Source organism: Trifolium pratense, linkage group LG3 (genome assembly GCF_020283565.1).
Source record: "Trifolium pratense cultivar HEN17-A07 linkage group LG3, ARS_RC_1.1, whole genome shotgun sequence".
NCBI lineage: Eukaryota > Viridiplantae > Streptophyta > Magnoliopsida > Fabales > Fabaceae > Trifolium > Trifolium pratense.
The window spans coordinates 14,788,895-14,808,281 of NC_060061.1; the positions used below are offsets into that span (position 1 = coordinate 14,788,895).

The 19,387-nt window shown below is 34.1% G+C and overlaps 4 protein-coding genes across 7 annotated transcripts; 3 read left to right on the plus strand and 1 right to left on the minus strand.

The window, feature by feature from the left end:
- Nucleotides 1-153: 153 nt before the first annotated feature.
- On the minus strand, nucleotides 154-1,806 carry LOC123912752. The gene is made up of 5 exons (XM_045963311.1): nucleotides 1,477-1,806; nucleotides 1,322-1,384; nucleotides 880-962; nucleotides 586-788; nucleotides 154-337 (listed from the first exon to the last, which is right to left on the minus strand). Exons 1-5 carry the CDS (start codon nucleotides 1,677-1,679, stop codon nucleotides 242-244), a joined length of 648 nt encoding a protein of 215 aa, XP_045819267.1. The 5' UTR covers nucleotides 1,680-1,806; the 3' UTR covers nucleotides 154-241.
- Nucleotides 1,807-3,072: 1,266 nt separating this feature from the next.
- On the plus strand, nucleotides 3,073-5,350 carry LOC123912753 (E3 ubiquitin-protein ligase RING1-like). Its single transcript, XM_045963313.1, has one exon. The coding sequence runs from the start codon at nucleotides 4,102-4,104 to the stop codon at nucleotides 5,173-5,175; it is 1,074 nt and encodes a 357-aa protein (XP_045819269.1). The 5' UTR covers nucleotides 3,073-4,101; the 3' UTR covers nucleotides 5,176-5,350.
- Nucleotides 5,351-7,137: 1,787 nt separating this feature from the next.
- On the plus strand, nucleotides 7,138-9,660 carry LOC123912754 (2-oxoglutarate-dependent dioxygenase 19-like). Its single transcript, XM_045963314.1, has 3 exons — nucleotides 7,138-7,874; nucleotides 8,717-9,044; nucleotides 9,259-9,660. Exons 1-3 carry the CDS (start codon nucleotides 7,357-7,359, stop codon nucleotides 9,502-9,504), a joined length of 1,092 nt encoding a protein of 363 aa, XP_045819270.1. The 5' UTR covers nucleotides 7,138-7,356; the 3' UTR covers nucleotides 9,505-9,660.
- A 2,473-nt stretch (nucleotides 9,661-12,133) lies between these two features.
- LOC123912755 (root phototropism protein 3-like) lies at nucleotides 12,134-17,494 on the plus strand. 4 transcript variants are annotated; one of them, XM_045963318.1, is made up of 7 exons: nucleotides 12,134-12,823; nucleotides 12,921-12,983; nucleotides 14,412-14,525; nucleotides 14,667-14,736; nucleotides 15,052-15,948; nucleotides 16,036-16,425; nucleotides 16,704-17,494. In XM_045963318.1, exons 3-7 carry the CDS (start codon nucleotides 14,413-14,415, stop codon nucleotides 17,244-17,246), a joined length of 2,013 nt encoding a protein of 670 aa, XP_045819274.1. In that variant the 5' UTR covers nucleotides 12,134-12,823; nucleotides 12,921-12,983; nucleotide 14,412; the 3' UTR covers nucleotides 17,247-17,494. The 4 variants fall into 4 exon arrangements, with proteins under 4 accessions (XP_045819274.1, XP_045819273.1, XP_045819271.1 ...); XM_045963315.1 differs by having other exon boundaries at nucleotides 12,576-12,823; nucleotides 12,921-12,997; XM_045963317.1 differs by having other exon boundaries at nucleotides 12,243-12,997.
- The last annotated feature ends 1,893 nt before the right edge of the window (nucleotides 17,495-19,387 follow it).

Here is a 19,387-nt window from a genome sequence, read left to right on the forward strand (position 1 = left end):
GGCCCGCGTACACCCCTAGTCCGGAGACTCTTATATATAAAATACATGTGATTCTGTTGATTGAGTTTAAGTTTACTAGACTTTTGCCGTAGATTATTATCGTTTAGACTCTTGTACATTATGTACATGACAAAAACCATATTTCTTATGAAATTGAAAAAAATAAATTAATATTCACATATATAATGGTTGAATAATACAAACAAACAATGATGTATACAAAGGTAATTTTATTTTGGAATCAGTCCTTTGAAGTTTCTTTCTTCTTCACAATCTTGTCAATGACAGGTTCAACGAATGATTCTAAGTCCTCCATGTCATTAACGACTTCTTCAACCTGTGTGTTTCATTAACCAATTGGAGCAAAAAATTAGTAAGATACTTTTAAGAATTGGTAAAGCTACATAATTAAAATTCGTGTCAATTAGAAAATACGAGTTTGATTATTAGTGCAAACATTTCTTCGTCAGACTTTATTTACCCTTTATTTACCCTGAACTCTGGATTACCAGGTTTCCACAGGGTTAACACCAAAAAAAAAAATAAAGTTAGTGGCAAATGTTGATAACAATGATAAGATTATACCTTGTGTATGAATTCCTCTGTTGTTTGAGCACCATGAGCAGCTTGTTTTGATGCAGTTTCTACCACCAATGCCACTTTCTTTAGCTCACCATCCTCAGGAAGCATCTCTGCTACATCTTCACTTATCTTTTCTGCTACATTTGCCACTTTTTCTACTACCTCTGCCACTTTTTCAACCCCTTCAATCACAATCTCTGCCTCTCCTGAATTCACATTTTAACTCAACGTATCAAATAGATGTAATTCTCATAGAAAAGTATATGAAAAAATTAAGAAATTTATTAGTCAATATACCTTCTATTCTTTGAAATTTTCCCCAATATTGACTCCAGAAAGGTAGCATGAAAGAAAGTAAAGAACACAAAACCCATTTAACCCTGCATGTTCATCATGATTATGCGCGGATGCGAGAAAATAAAGAAGAAAAACAAATGTGTGAAATTTCGCTATGCGTCTAGACATAATTATAAATTTAGAATTTCCATTCATCGGTTATTCACTATCATCCTATTCCTCTATATTTATGTGAATTTTTGCAATTAATCACGAGCCGGTGTCTTAGTTATAACTTAGGGTAGTATATGATAAACGTTCGATTAAGTTGTTTTTCCAAACAACAAGATCAAAATATTCTTACATCAATGGAGAGAACTGGTTGTGTATCTCAAATTGTTTGTATGGTTAATATAAATTAGTACTAATGCAACTAAATTAGTAAAGGGATGTTAGTTCATACCAAGAAGAAAAGGCCGAAATTTTCGAAGCCGGGACTTCAGGCTGAACCTCATCATTCTTTAATCTGATGAATTACATGTTATAAACCAATTTCAGCATTTAAAGTCAACAATTAGATTAGAGATTATTTGAAGATGGCAATTAAATTAAGGCTACCTATTTGCATTAGTGCTTATTTTTCTTTTGGTGCTAAAGAATTGCATACTAGGTTGCATCCAATAACTACTTTCAATCCTAGCCGTTGACACAATTGAAGTGTTCCTCTTGATTCCACCATAGCTTGATTGGAATCTGCTAGCACAAATTACATCAACAACTCCTCTGATTTTCAAAGTTATCCATGATCCTCTTGTTGACATATTGAATAGAGTTTCAATCTTTCAATTTCTTCACAATTTGTGGAATGATAAATTATGATATACACTTTTAAAGAGGTACTTTCTAGTTAAATATTTATAATAATCAACTTAACTATATAGATTCTTCAAATTTACATTATGAGTTACGTGTGGGATTGGTTACACTTCCAAAGAAATAACTGAATAAGCTTAGAAAAGTAACAGAAAGTGTGGGAAAAATGAATTTGGTTACTCCAAGTAAAGTTAAGACCTAAAAAAGGAAACGTACGCTAAGTGTTTGATATGTCATGAGTTGTGTGTTTTCCATGTAAGAAAGTTAAACGTTTGGTCTTGAAGGCAATGCTTGTGAAATTTCTTTCTTCCTTCTCACCAATTATGTTGCTGGTTGAAACTTGAAATTAGGCTTTTTCTTTGGTTATCTTGATTTGTTGCTTTCTAGAATGTGTAACCAAAATACCACGAACAACCTACACTCATCCAATTAGGCATATTTCGATGTCGGCAGACCGGCCTAAAACAAATTTTATTATGCAGGGCCTTTTTGATTAATAAAAATATAAATTATATGTTAAAGGCTTAAAACAAGGGCTTTATTAGCTTTATCTTTGGGTCGGCCCAAAGTTTTAAATTGCGGTTGCGGTCGCCAATGCGGTAATGGTTGCGGTTGTTGCGAATGCGGCCATTGCGGTTGCTTCAACGCGCTATGAGGCTGTTGCGGCGTGAAATCATTTTGAAATTTCGCAAGCTATATAAAATGAAACTACTATGTAACTACACTATTTATCTACCATTGTATAGTCTTAGTTTTTTCCATAAACACTAATTTGAATGCTCTTAAATACACGGTTGAGAGATTGTTAAAAGTAAGATTTTTCATTAGATTTGACACAAATTAGGATTTGAAGTTCATAAAATTTATTTTTTGGTGAGAAAATTTGAACAAACATCGTCAAAAACGTCTGGTTACGATGCGACAATACACGTGAATTATGATCACACCGCAATTGCGGTGCGTTGCGGATGCGAAGGCTACCGCATCAGCAATACTGCGGCCGCAATTGCGGATGCGGACCACAATTTAAAACCTTGGGTTGGCCTTTGGTGTCATACACACATTATCAACACTAACACAAACCCGACAAACCCGTCACATGATTACATTTAAATTATGTCATTTTGAAAATTTATTATTAATGTTGACGCATCACTATGTGTTTGAAAAACATCATAATTGGTTTGAACATGTTTTGAGCTAGGAAAGATATATTGTAATCTTTGATTCGTGGGATGGAAGTATAATGGATGTAAGCCTTGGCAGGCAGGTTAACTGATGAAACAATGGCTTGCTTTTGAGATTTCTTAAAGGAACCACAAGAAAAATAATTGTGGTACAAGGAAAAAGATTCAACAACATTCAAAAATTGAACATACTAGAAAGGTTCATTGAACTTGGAAGACATACACTACTATTTATTTTTGTTCATAGTACCTTAATCGTTGCAATTTTTATTTTGACGAGCCTTAACTGTTGTAATTAAAATTTTAAATTTATAAGAATTTGCAGCACATTTGCTTTTGTCACATAATTTTAGCTATTTTTTAGATGGTTTTTCTTCTGTGTCATTGTCTTTTGTCTGATAGTGGGCTGGGCTAGTCTGGTATGGAGTAATATAAGCCCAAATACACCGACATCAGCCGCCATGAAAATGATGTCTAAAAAAGCAACATTAAAAGTCAATACTGTGTGTTTAAGATTTAGGCTATTTTTGAAAACATCACAAATTTAGATTAAAATATAGTTTTGTCTTCACAGACCAACAAAGATGAAAATATACTTGTTTTTTAGTCTATTATTATCTCATACTAGTTTATTGTCTATCTTTTTTTACACCCGAGATGATCTGAGGGAGATTTTTCTCATCCTGATTAATTTTTGTAATTACATATAAAAAATATTTGATTTGCACACAAATTGTGTTTTGTGCGAACAAATTTTTAATTTTTAGATTCATGCAATAATCACGTATCCCCCAACGGCCAGCATCGATGCAATAATTGACGTATCTAATCATTATTATAAATTAGATAAATTAATTATTAAATAAATTTAAAAAGCAAAAAATTACTTATATATAAGATCGGATGACATATCAATTACCTTATTCATCGTCCAATAAAAATTCTCTCTGTTCCATAATAAGGGACACAGTTGACTATTGCACGCATGTCAATACATAACTTTGACGATTAATATTTTTAATTGTATAATAGTAAAAAAATTCACATGTCCCCATAGTCAAACTTTCAACCTAACAAAGCAAGTATTCATCCAATCCAATACCTACCCCCTTCCTCTTCCTCTTTCATGTTGTTTTGATTATTCTCCTTCTCCTCTTTCCCTTCATCAAAACCCATATCTAATATGGGGTTTCATCACAGAAAACTAGTATCATCTATCCCTGGCTGTGAATCTTACTGTCATGAGGAATGTTCCACCATAGACTGTGATTTTTGCATCGGAAAATGCTTAGGCTATAACCTTCAACCACCACCACCACCACCTCAAGATCACAACAAAAACAAAACATCTACTTACTTGATCATAAGTTTTTCTATTGTAGCTGCTCTTTTCCTTGTTTTATGCTGCTATGCTTTCTATGTCAAGTTTTTCTCTCATAGGAACAGGTCAAGAAGAACAACCTTATTAACAAGACAACAAACAGAACATGGTTTTGTTGTTGATGAAGAACATGATGATGGTTCTGTTGTGGATCACCCAATATGGTATATTCGTACTCTTGGTCTTCATGAATCAATTATTAATGCAATCACTGTTGTTAAATATAAGAAAGATGAATTCTTGATTGATGGGTCAGATTGTTCTGTTTGTTTGAGTGAGTTTGAAGAAGATGAAAATCTTAGACTTTTGCCTAAGTGTAATCATGCTTTTCATTTACCTTGTATTGATACTTGGCTTAGATCACACACTAATTGTCCTATGTGTAGAGCTCCTATTGTTGTTGATCCTTTAAGAATTCCATCTATGGATCCTAATCTTTTTGTGGAAAGTTCTCATATGGAAAATGGAAATGGAGTGGAAGATAGCGTTGTTAATCAGTTGAGAAACGGTGAAGAAGAAGAAGAAGAAGAAGAGGAAGATGTTGAGGAAGATGAGAGTTCAGGTTTAGAGATGGTAAATATGCAGCAGCCAAGAAGATCAGTTTCTCTTGATTCTTCTTCTGCTGCTAAGATCAATCTTGCTCTATCCAATTTTCTATCAGTGGAATCTCAAGGGAATTCTAATCCTAATAGGGAACATGTAGGGGAAGTCAATGAACAAGTTGCTTCAAAGAGGGTTGGTGGAAATGGAAATATGGTAAATGTGCATAGTGCTCCTTGTTCAATGAAGAGGTCAAGATCCTTCAATGGAAAACATCTACTATCATTGTATAGCAGCAGTCAGAAGAAGATAAATCCTCCAGTGAGAAGCTTTTGATTGTGCTCTTGCTTACTGCAAATGTATATTTATTGTTAATTAACTCTCAATAAGATGATGAGAGTTTGAGAGTTTTATATATTTGTGAATTGAATAAGACAATGTTATGATAATGTGTATAATAGCAAAGAAAAAGGACATATACAAACAAATTGAAGATGATTGTTCTTGTTAAGTTTTGTTCAGGTGCCATGGCCACATAACCATCAAAATGCATGTAGATTTTTGTTTTTTAGGAAAATGCTAGTGTCATTGGGGCACTAGTTAAGGAGCTAAATAAAGTATAAAAACATTGAAACTTGTGTAATCTACTTTTTTAAAATATAAAGAATGCTTCTTTCGATATAAAAATTACCCTTTTTGATATCCTTAATTAGTGTCGGGGACGGCATGACCCTTGTTTTTATTAAGTGATGTATGGATGCTCATTGATGAATTAAATGCAAGTGAACCTTACATGGTTTGAGGGGATTCTTATCTAAACATATTAATCACTTAGTATGTTATTTGCACTTTTATATGATAGACAAAAGAGAAAAGGGTAAAATAGTATTTATTAATATTAGCGAATTTTGGTTTATTCCCAGTAATATTATTCTTTTTAGGCTTAAATGCAGTTTTATCCCCCTGTTTTGATTAAATTGGAATTTTACCACCCTTGTTTTAAAACGCGGATTTTTACCCCCCTGTTTTATATTTTTTTGGATTTTGCCCCCCGTAAAATTCTGCTTTCGAGTCACAACTTCAAAGCGTCGCACACAACTCAATTTGGATCAATAATTCACCAAAAATATACCGAAATGACAGTAATCAAATTATCTTTCCACAGAATCAAACCTCACTAAATTTGGAGTTACAAAGATAGATTAATTACCGTTTTAGTGAAGGCATGTCCCCCAAAATTCTGCACAAAATCTGCTTTCGAGTCACAACTTCAAAACTTCACACAGAATTCCATTTGGATCCATAATTCACCAAACTGGTACCAAAATGACCGAAATAGAGTTAGTTTTCCACAGAATCAAACTCCACTAAATTTGGAGTTACAGAGAGAGATTAATTATCATTTTAGTGAAGGTCTGTCCAAATCAATTATTGTATGGAACTACTACTGGTATTTTTGTCATGTCTCTCACCCTGTAGCTCATTTTTCAATATTATTTACATGTCCGGAAAGCTAACGAAATTACCCTTGTTGTCATTTAAATTTTGTCAAATTTGGAGTTACGATGTGTTTGGTAGACGATGTTGAATTTGAAGGTCATAAGTAGATTTCTGCAAAATTAGTAATTGGACAGACCTTCACTAAAACGGTAATTAATCTCTCTTTGTAACTCTAAATTTAGTGGGGTTTGATTCTGTGGAAAGCTAACTCGGTTATGGTCATTTCAGTATCCGTTTGGTGAATTATTGATCCAAATTGAGTTGTGTGCGAGGCTTTGAAGTTGTGACTCGAAAGCAGATTTTGTGCAGAATTTTGGGGGACATAACTTCACTAAAACGGTAATTAGTCTCTTTTTGTAACTCCAAATTTAGTGGGGTTTGATTCTGTGGAAAGGTAACTCGATTACGGTCATTTCGGTATATTTTTGGTGAATTATTGATTCAAATTGAGTTGTGTGCGAAGCTTTGAAGTTGTGACTCGAAAACATAATTTTAGGGGGGGCAAAATCCAAAAAATTATAAAACAGGGGGGTAAAAGTCCGCGTTTTAAAACAGGGGGGTAAAATTCCGATTTAATCAAAACAGGGGGGGAACTGCATTTAAGCCTTCTTTTTATTATCCTTGTAATGTTAAGATTTCGTCATTTTAGCCCCCTCATAGAAGATTCCTCATAAATGATGATGTGAAATGCTTGGTGAGACAAATAAACTAAAATTCACTAACATTACATAGTCAAAAAGACAGAAGACAACATATTCAATGAGGCTAAAATGACAAAATCCATTTGCAAAATTTTGTAGTATGTTCTGTTCTAATATTAAAAATTGTGACTTGATCATTACGAGCTACAAACAAAATGAACAGATGAACAATGATTAGGTTGATTGATAGACACGTTTCAGATAACCATTAACCGAGTAAGAAAGAAGAGAACACAAAAAAAGACACTCCTAAGTCAACTACACTATTAATATTCATGTCTTGTAGCTTCTCTTTTCATTATCTATCACTCTAAAAATGGCTTCAACACTTCCTCTTGCAGTTACTCAAAAATCCAAAAATGAAACTACAAATTTCACAAGTGTGAAAACACTCTCAGAATCACCAGATTTCAACAACTCTATTCCTTCCTCATACACATTTGATAATGAAAATGAAATAGTGACAGATCCAGATGAAGTCAATGATCCAATCCCAGTCATTGATTATTCTCTCCTTGTCAATGGTAATCATGATCAACGGACCAAAACTGTTCATGACATAGGCAAGGCTTGTGAGGAGTGGGGATTCTTCATGTTGATAAATCACTTTGTTCCAAAGAGTGTCATGGAGAAAATGGTTGACCAAGTTTTTGCTTTCTTTAATCTTAGAGAGGAAGAAAAACAAGAGTATGCAGGTAAGGAAGTAGTGGCTGATTCAATAAAGTATGGTACTAGCTTCAATGTTTCAGGGGATAAAAACTTGTTTTGGAGAGATTTCATTAAAATTATTGTTCATCCTCAATTTCACTCACCTGATAAACCTTCTGGCTTCAGGTTTTAGCTTATTCTCTCTAATCTGTTATTTTTTTTCTTCTTTTAACTCTAAATGATCATTTACTATAGTCTGTAAGATAATAATCACCTATTAGTTTTTAATTTTAGTTAGGTTAAAACTTAAATTTTAAGATGGTATTTAATTCTAAATACTGATGAGTGGCAAGGTTGCTCGGACTTTAGAGATAATCTTGTAAATTGGACCGTAGTATTTAAACACGAGTTGTACTTTGTAATCTTAAGCTTGAATAATATAAAGGTACTATAGTTGCTCTGCAGTCATTGTAACATTCCAGGGTCCATCTTAGCCGATCCCGACACTGCCACCTCACGATCTTCTCCCCTCTCTAGTGGAGTTTTTGTCTTCCGTGAGAATCGAACCATGTAGTTGTACCATGAAACCACCTAAGTTGGTGGGTCGGGCTGTTACTGTCATAGACACAATTGACCGAACTTTGTGATCAAATTATGTGTGTTTTCTGTTTGCGTTTACTGGTTTTGTGGGGTGGAGATAGGCCCAACTCCCAATTCTAAGATGATATCAAAGTCTCCTCCACAATCCGTTGGACCGCCTGTTATCAGGTTTCTGATCAGGTCATCCACCATTTATATCTGCACCCCAAGTCCAACAGTGCTGGTCACGAGAGGTGTGTTAAGAAGTCTTACATCGGTTGCGAAATGGCCTAAATATATGTTTATAAGTGAGGACAATCCTCACCTTTCAAGCCGGTTTTATAGGGTTTAGTTAGACCCAACTCTTAATTCTAAGACATACAAAAACTAACCATTAGGACATGGTATTTTGTGTTTTAAATTAATCCTTTTTTTCATTGTCTTTGTAGGGAAACATCTGCAGAGTACAGCGAAAGAACATGGAAATTAGGAAGGGAACTACTGAAAGGAATATCAGAAAGCTTGGGATTGGAAGCCAACTATATAGACAGAACAATGAATCTAGCTTCTGGTTTACAAATGTTAGCAGCAAATCTTTATCCTCCTTGTCCTCAACCTGAGCTTGCAATGGGAATGCCCCCACATTCTGATCATGGCCTCTTGAACCTCCTCATCCAGAATGGAGTTAGTGGCCTTCAAGTTCTTCACAATGGCAAGTGGATCAATGTCAGTTCCACTTCAAACTGTTTCTTGGTCCTTGTCTCTGATCATCTTGAGGTACAAAACAAACCCTTTTTACTTATCCATTAACACAAACATTTCTGATTGAAGGCGTGTCTGACACCAACACGTCACTGACACTTGTAGATGTAGTTAGTTACTTTGAACTATAACATTTTTTTAAACTATTATGAGTGTCGACGTGTCAGTACTTCGTCTGTGTTTGTGTTAGATTCTTTAATGATGTTTAACCCTTTTGGTTTTGCAATAGATTATGAGCAATGGCAGTTACAAAAGTGTAGTACATAGAGCAGCTGTGAGCAATGGAGCTACAAGAATGTCGTTGGCAACGGTTATCGCGCCATCCTTGGATACTATTGTTGAACCAGCTTCAGAGTTGCTAGACAATGAAAGCAATCCAGCAGCATATGTTGGGATGAAACACAAAGATTACATTGAACTTCAACGAAGCAACCAGCTTTATGGAAAATCTGTGCTTAACAAAGTGAAAATATGAATTTGAATCATCTCAAGTGTTGCACTAAGCAATAGGCCAAAAGTTAAAAGTTTGTAACTAAATTGTAGTATACAATAAGCAATTGAGTCTTCAATGTAAAATTTCTGTAAAATGTTGCAAGTAATAGTGTAATACAATAAGAAAGATTCAATTCAAGAAGCTTCAACTTTTAAAACTTTTGATGATTTGACTATACAAATTTTAGAATTTTCCAATATATAATTATAAGCTATAGTAGCTTATGAAAGGGATTGAGTATGTACTATACAATTAAAAAGTATAAAATATACTATTATTGACTTCTTGTGGTATGGTATGGCTAAACATCCTTGTATTTTTTTAAGACAGATTTGAGATCTTGTGAAGCCAAAAAGCTGGTGAGATAATTAATCATTTTGGTGCTTGCGGAAGGGGAATGAATGTTTGTGCCACAACAAATGGCAATCAATCATTGACGAATATCCAATGCAATTAATTCTCAGCCAAGTGCAATTTTGCATTTTTTTTTCCTATAATATTCCCTCCGTCTCATTTTATAAAACATATTTTGACTAAATACACTATTTATATATTTTGTATTGATCGTATTTTTCTAAAAGTATATAAATATAAATATTATCATATAAGATTTTGTTTGATTTGTTTCGATGAATATTTTTAAAATATCAAACTTTTATAACTTTTACTAATAGACAATTAAAGATATTCGTAATCAAAATCATATATTGAAGTACGTGCAATGATCAATGAGTTCTTATGTTTTGGGACGAAGGGAGTAATAGGGAGGTTGTTAAACCAAATTACAAATGAATACAATGATTAAAGTAAATATTGGCAACATCCTACCAGATAAGGTTCACACAGCGCGAAGGTGGGTGACTAATTAAGAAGAATGGAATTCGTAGGAATAGAGAGAGCATAGTTTGCAATCCAATTAGCAATTTGGTTTGCATGCATGTAGATATAAGAGATTTGAACTCGCCAGTCCATCATCTTGGAAAATTTCTCATCCCACCTACCCACTTTCTCACTCACCCCCTGTTTTTCCATTTTTGCCCTTGGTCCAAATGCAATCGGGCCTTTTTGGGTCAAGACCTTATAGCCCATATAAAAAAATGGGCCGAGCTGGACTAATACATCAAAGTGATATAAAAATATGATGTTTTCTCTCCCGACCCCCTGTGTTTCTTTTATACCCCCTGAATTTCCAATTTTATCTTGAAAAAACTTCGGTTTGTAGAAACCAAAGTTTTTTTTTTGCCTTAAAAATAAATTTCGTTTCTAAAAATCGAAATTTACTCTGAATTTGTACTAGAAAAAATTCGATTTCTGCGAACCGAATTTTTCTGTAAGGGCAAAATTGGAATATTGGGGGGTATAAAAGAATCACGGGGTCGAGAGAGAAAACATCTAAAAATATTAAATAAATGGATAAAAAAATAAAATAAAATGGGCCGGACTAACCATTAGCCCACATGGCCCATATGATTTGGGACGGGCTCGTTAATATGTGATCCAATAATATTTGGACCGGGCTAGTCTGACTCATTTGCTCTAGTAACTATATTAAATCCAACTCCATATATCATGTGATGGTTTTTTTTTTTTTTTTATTGCGGAAGTTGATACCACGGTTGATGTTCATAAAAAATTTGTCGTATGAAAAATTCATTAATCATTTCAGCCCCTCTCGATCGCAGTTACGGAGATCGAACACTGATCATTCCTACTAAATTCACCGTCAATCACCACTAAGTCAATTATCTTAATATATTTTAAGAAAGCAAGAAAGGTGGGGCCGAATAATTGAGTAGTGGGAATGGGATTAGAATGATTATTGGTGCTGCAACTGCAAGCAAACATGGTTCAAATCCCACCACCCCAACTCATATACAGAGTGCATGCAATGCATATTATGTATAGATGGGATGGGAGATAGTAATAAGAAATGAATTGCATCCAAGTTTTGCAGGTTTGTAGTGAAGTGAAATGAAGGGATCAATGTACCATGTTTGCCCAATCACCGACATCCAACATCCATATGCACGTTCCATGGACCCTAGCCTACCACGCAAAAGAAAACAAGCTGCTAGTACTTTTTTTGGGACGCAGATTTTATGCCGTAAATTTTAACACTGCTTTCACACAGTTTTAATTTAACATCGTCTGGTTTAAAATGATTTTTTAACTTTATTAATATGAATCGTTTGATTAATATTTAATGGTTCATATCCCTACATGTGCGATGTCTCTACTATCTGCCTGAGATGCTTGCATAGACAAAAAAAAAAAAATCTTACAAATACGAACAAATTGATGGATATAATAGGTTGTTCTTCCCATACACACCATACCCGCAACACTTGTGAAGGAGGAGAGACCCTACCATTCTTATCCTCATTGCTGTTAGGAATCAGTCATGCATGATGTTGCTGGTCGTTTTATATCATTCTCTCTTTTATTTTATTTTTGAGAAAGTGTTTGTTTCATATCTAATCAAAAAACTTTATTGCCTTAATCACACATGACAGATTCACAATAATGTTATGTTATCATAACATCCCTACTATTTTAATTCAAGTGTTTACATGTACAATTAAAATTGGCATAATCTTTAAAGTTGTTAGTTACATTTGTTTCTTTTTTTTTAAGATATCATAATTATCTTAGTTGCGTGAATCATTATCCATTTTAATGAAACTCAAACTAATTAATGCAGTGCAAGCACCAAAATAGAAGATTCAAATGAGTGGGACTTATCACTCATAACATATGAGCTGAATATAGTCTCCATCCTTACATGTTAGAGATTCACAATTTTTTTTTTAAAATGTGACACCCTCATATCGGTGTGAATACTCGCACCATCTCATAAAGAGTGTCACATTTTTTTAAAAAAAATTATTTAAAAAATATTGTCACTTTACATGCCTTTATTAATTTTCTATTCTCTGTCGATTTTTTGGACAATTTTTTCTAATTTTCGCTTACACGGTTCGATAACAGTAAGTTTAACCCATTACCCAAACATTGATATATTATTATTTTTTCACTCCAATTCTCTCTAGAAGTCTTGATTCAGCCTTATTATAGTGTGAGAGTTACCATTTTATGATTTCTAAATCTTCCCCAAGTCACCACATCTCACACCAAACCTCAAAAAAATCATCTCTCTCTCTCTCTCTCTCTCTCTCTCTCTCTCTCACACACACACACACACACACACATACACACAAAATTCCAGCTCATTTTAGCTCTTGCATATAAAGGATCATCCTCAATCCTTCATCTACACCTTCAATATGCTTTCTATGAAGAAGTAATATCTTGTCAAGAACTTCATATTTTCATGATCATGATTTTTGTGGTTTGTTTTGGCACATGTAAGAGATGAATTTTTCTCTTCCATTTTGTAGCTCATGGAACTGAAGATTAGAGTTTGATCATTCCTCCACCTCAAGCATCAAAAGCATCTCCAAGTAAGTAAATCAATGTATGAAATCTAGCTTTTAGTCCATTCATTTGAGTCACTAAACCTTGTTTCTCAAGTATACTCACACTCACTCACTATTATTCCCTTGTTTTTTTTTTTTTTTGGTAATAGGGAGGGCATAAACCCACTATTATTCCCTTGTTGAATATGTACATATGGTTCACTTAAGAGACCTCCTAAGTTGGTGCTTAATATGAAATTCATTGTGTTATGTGTGATGATATATATTGATGATTATATATGTGGTGAATCTTGTTTGATGATTATAGATTAAATGTGTTGTTTTGGTGAAGTGCTAATTCCTAGTGATGGTCTTGATGGTGAAGTTGGAAATTTAAAAGATTTATTATGCTTTCTTTAAATATCTTTGAAAATGGAATTTTATTTTCTTAATTTTCAATTCACTAGTTGAATAGTTTTGAAACATTGACATGTTTTCTCCAAATTGATTAGAAACATATTTGTGTCTATTATGAAAAATAAAATATCTTTCATATGTTATGTAGGGGATTTGTTTCAGTCGACAAATCCACGCATTTACGGAGTTACAAAGTCAGTAGTCGTTAGATTGAAATCAGATAGTCTAAATTTTAAGTTTGGTATTTTATTTTTTAAAAAATTAAATAAATTTATGTTAAAATCTGTACCGTCTAATCTCAATCCAGCTACTATACTCGTAGTGATTGCTTGTATGCATCGATTGCCGACCGAAGGAAATCCAAATTCGTATTGTTTTGTAGTACCGGGGCCTTCCTCTCTAGCTAGACATGTTTTAATTACTAAGGGGACCCCAAGATAGTTGGATGTAACTCAATTATATCATGCATTCAATACATGTAGACCACAAAATGGGTTGTAGCAAGTTTTTTGTCAGAAGATAACACATGCTCTACAATCCCATATCTACCTTTTTGTTTGCTCTTCTTTATATATTTAATGCTATATATGGATGGTAACTTGTTAATAAGTTAATTGGTAATTCAATGATTTGAAACTATGAGTTTGTTTCATGCAGTAGAAAACCAAAGTCATGTTATGAATGTGCCTTTGGTCATCACTGATAATCAAAAAGAATGTTTTCAGAATTCAATAATACATGATTATATGAAAGAATAATAGAAAAAACACTAATCTGAAAAGGAAGAGACATGTTTGGTACTACACATTCCAAAAAGCTAAAAGAAACTCAAATGATATATCAATATCAACAAACACTGCTAAGTATGTCTATTTTTTGACACAACTTGTGAGAGTGATATTTCTTTCAAATGCTATTTGAAGAAAGATATAAAGAAAGAAAGTGACAATTTTGAGATAAGTCCAAACACCAAGTGTGGGCTCCTACCATTTTGTTGCTATATTTAGCTTAATAATATACACAGCACATTACTGTGAATTTGGTTTGTTTTTTCAGTATGTGGGAATCAGAAAGTGAAACAGCAGCTGGAAGAGAATATGGAGGTGGAGTTCTCACCTCAACCAAACATGGTGTTAAGATTGAAGGCTTTTATCAAAGAGAGAACTCTTGGTAATGTTCAATTCAATTTAATGCAGAAAATAATTGTTAAAACTTCTGAATTTATCATAATATTTTTTTTGAAGTACTGTTGATTTATCCATTTTAATATGTAATAAAGTTGCTTAAACATTTCCTCTCTTTGATATGCAGGTTTGTTTCATCTGATATTCCAAGTGATCTTCAAGTCCAAATTGCAGAAGCCAACTTCCACTTGCACAAGGTAGCTATCTTTTCTTTTGTTCTTTCAAGTAAATTTTTTTCTTTCCAATAGAAAGTTATTTTCTCTTTTCTCCAAAGGACAAGATATATTACTGACGGAATCGTTCAGGAGAATCTGAGTTCGAATCCTGATTGAAACAATATAATTGGCTATATTTTACTTACCTCCCGATCGAACTCTAGATTAACCGAGCCATTTTCCCCTGGAAACCGGAGGGTTAAGAATTAAGACAAAAAAATACTACTGACTTTGTACTGTGTTTGAACTATGTTGTGTTGAATTTGATGAACTTTTCTTCCTTTTTTCTTGTGAAAGTATCCTTTACTATCTAGAAGTGGAAAGCTGAACAGAATCCTATATGATTCTCGCAATCACGACTTGAGCAAGATAGCTATGGATGATCTCCCTGGAGGGGCTGAGGCTTTTGAACTTGCAGCCAAATTCTGCTATGGAGTTGCTATTGATTTGACAGCAAGCAACATTTCTGGCCTAAGATGTGCTGCCGAGTATCTTGAAATGACCGAGGATCTAGAAGAAGGAAATCTGATATTCAAGACTGAAGCTTTTCTTAGCTATGTTGTTTTGTCTTCATGGAGAGACTCTATAGTAGTGTTGAAAAGCTCCGAGAAGTTGTCTCCATGGGCAGAAAATCTTCAAATTGTCCGAAGATGCAGTGAGTCTATAGCTTGGAAAGCTTGTGCTAATCCAAAAGGAATAAGGTGGTCGTATACAGGACGAGCACCGAAAGGTTCAAGCCCGAAATGGAACGAAATGAAAGACTCGAGCCCGAGTAGGAACCAACATGTTCCTCCTGATTGGTGGTTTGAAGATGTTTCAATCCTTAGGATTGATCACTTTGTTAGAGTCATTACTGCTATTAAGGTAAAAGGTATGCGATTCGAACTGATCGGCGCTGGAATAATGCATTATGCAACTAAATGGCTACCAGGATTGGCGGCAAACGACACTGCAATCCAAGGAGAGGAAACAAGCAACAGTAGTAGTAGTTTTAGCAGTGGCGGCGACAGTGGTAGCTGGAAAGGTGGACTTCATTTGATAGTTGCTGGTGGAACTAGAGATGAAACTTCAAGTCTTCAAACTAAGGATCAGAGGATGGTTATCGAGAGTCTCATCAGCATAATTCCGCCGCAGAAAGACTGTGTCTCATGTAGCTTCCTTCTCAGGCTTCTGAGAATGGCCAACATGTTAAAGGTAGGTTGTGTTAGAGATAGTAATCATCATAACTAACTTAAACAATATTCAACTAATTCTAACAAATCTCAAAACTATCTCTAACAGGTTGCACCAGCATTGATTACTGATTTAGAGAAAAGGGTTGGAATGCAATTTGAGCAAGCGACACTTTCCGATCTTTTAATTCCTTGCTATGAGAAAAGCGAGACTATCTATGATGTGGATCTTGTTCAGAGGTTGTTGGAGCATTTTCTTGTTCAAGAACAAACTGAAGGTTATAGTCCAAGTAGACAATCCTTTTCTGAGCACAAGCATGCGGGAAGTAACTTGAATGCTAAGGCAAGAGTGGCAAGGCTTGTGGACAGTTATCTTACAGAGGTATCTAGAGATAGAAACCTTTCATTGACAAAGTTTCAGGTTCTTGCAGAAGCTTTACCTGAATCAGCAAGAGTTTCTGATGATGGACTATACCGAGCAATTGATTCATATCTCAAGGTAATTAATCATTGTTCAAAAGAATAAAGTGGTACAATCTTTCATATTTCTCAGTGATTTTCAATTATGATGATCAGCTAGAGTTTCTCATAAAGCACGGACACTTCTCAGATTAGGCGTGTCCGGTGTCGGACACCAACACGACACCGACATTTATGATTACACTGAATTATGTCATTTTCTCAAATTATTATCGGTGTCTGAGTTTGTGTCCGTGCTTCATATCTTTTATATTTCTTAACTCATGAATTATGATGATCTGTGAAACAAATTAACAGGCACATCCAACACTAACTGAGCACGAAAGGAAACGGCTTTGCCGCGTAATGGATTGTCAAAAACTCTCGATTGACGCCTGCATGCACGCCGCTCAAAACGAAAGGCTACCACTAAGAGTAGTAGTGCAAGTTCTATTCTCTGAACAAGTAAAGATAAGCAATGCACTAGCCAACAGTTCTCTAAAAGGCGGCGGACTTGAATCTCAGTACCAACCAATGGTAACAAACAGGAAAACACTTCTAGAAGGGACGCCACAATCCTTCCAAGAAGGATGGACAACAGCTAAAAAAGACATTAACACGCTAAAGTTTGAACTCGAGAGCGTGAAAACAAAGTATTTGGAGCTTCAACATGATATGGAAAATCTGCAGAAGAATTTTGATAAGCTTATGAAGCAAAAACACACATCAGCTTGGACTAGTGGGTGGAAGAAACTGAGCAAACTCACAAAAATGACAAATGTGGAAAATCATGACATGATTCCAACTTCAGAAGAACCAAACAAAAAAACAACTAGAAGGTGGAGAAACTCAATATCATGAAAAACATCAAATTCTCAATTGCTTAAGAACTGATACCTCTCAAATTAATTTGTTGTTTGGACTTTTTGTTCATTTTGGGGTCATATTTCATTCCTTTTCTACTTTTGGATAGCATTTGAGCTTCTCTTAGTTTAATTCTTTTTTTATTGAGAATTCTATGAAATTCAAATAACATGTAATTTGTGACCAAGTCTAATCATAAGTTTCTTGTGTGAAATTTCAACAGGCACTGCTGAAGTGCTTCTTTTCTTTTGTTGCAAAATCATACTCTATACCTATAAAGGCCATAAACATCCAAGAGTCCTTTAAGTTTCACGTTTGTAACAGTTAGGTCATTTAAGTCTTAGGTAACAAATAAGTGCTTTAAGTTTCTAACGTGTTGCACCGTTACTCTTCCAGATATCCTCCGTTACAAAAACTTGTTGCACCATAAGTCCAATTAAAGTAATTAAGACTTTTCAGCTATGAAAAGCTGACTAAATAGTCACACATTTGATTTTTATTATGCATGTATTTGATATAAACTTTTTCTTTTCTTTTCTGAAATACTGACCAAAATAAAGTCACATTTGCTTTAATTAGAAGTGCAGCTATGCAAGCACTAAAACCATAAAAGTAACTAACTATAAATCATGATTAGATTAGATGTTCCAACATAAATCATGTCATGTTGATCCTGAGTGGAAAAATTGATGGTTATAACTTGATAAACTCATTGTTATCAGTGTGACAAGATAGATAATCAATAAATAGAATTCAACAAAATTAGATACAGTAACAAGAGTTAAGAGTCATTTCATGCTTTCAAATAGTACTAGCAAGTTGGTTAAACAGTGACTTACAATGATTCATATCAGAAGCAAACAAACACTGTACAGTATCATGTTCATATCAATCTCAATGCAAAATTATTGTTGATAATTGGATTTTTTGTCTGCCAATAAGAAGACAGTGATTTGTAAGTTGCAAAATATGTTAATCACATGCAGTTTTAACCTGAAACATCAAAACAGGTTCAGTAATTTCTGGACCATGCACATTAACAACTCAAAATTCAAATTCAAATTGAAGACTCTTGAGAATAATATTCATCTGTAACAAAAATAAGTTCTTTCTGATAAGGATCATTACTTAAAAGGTCAAATAGTGTTTACCCGAGTAATGTTAACAAATTTCGGTTTACCGTCATATAATAGTTAGCTCGTAGATATAATTAAGGGACTAAAAGGAAATCTTCACATTACAGAGTTAAATTTGCAAAAAAAAATATTATAGAAAGGTAAACCGAAATTCGCTAACGGGGATAAATACTATTTAACCCTTGCTAAAAAAAGGTAATGTGACTTTATGCCAATGCATGAGAATGATATCCAATCTTAACAGGTTTCTCTCCCGACCCCCCTCATTTCTTTTCTACCCTCTGAATTTCCATTTTTGTCCTTGGGGGTACTTCGGTTTATACGAACCGAATTTTTTTGTCATGCTAAAAAAAATTCGGTTTATATAAACCGAAATATTGTGTTCCAAATTTTTTTTCAGCTTTCCTGCATAAATTCTGCATGAGACCCTCAACTTCCACAATTTATTTGAAATACTAAACCATGTCCGATTTGAGTAAACGACCACTCGTTGGAAAGCTTAGGGTGTCAAGAGTACAAATATAATTTTTGTTTTGAGGGTTAACTATCCAATTGGTTCAGTTTGACCAAATAATGGGTACTGGTACAGAAACAGAGCATAAACTTTTCTCAAACTTGTAGGTAGATTTTATCATACTATACTTAATGAAATTTAACAATTCCGGTGTCAATCTTGTATCAAATTTTGTCTTCTTTACACTGGATTAAAAATCATTAGCATACGACTTATATTCAGAGAGTTATGTGAAATTTACCACAGGTATCTCTACAACATTTTGCAGAAACTTTCCTCAAACTTGTAGGTAGTTTTTCTCATACTATACTTAATGAAATTTAATAATTCCGGTGTCAATCGTGTAGTAAATTTTGTCTTCTTTACACTGGATTAAAAATCATTAGCATAAGACCTATATTCAGAGAGATATGCTAAATTTACCACAGGTAGCTCTACACGAATTTTCACATAAATTTTCCTTCTTTTTGGGGGTATATGTTATTTCG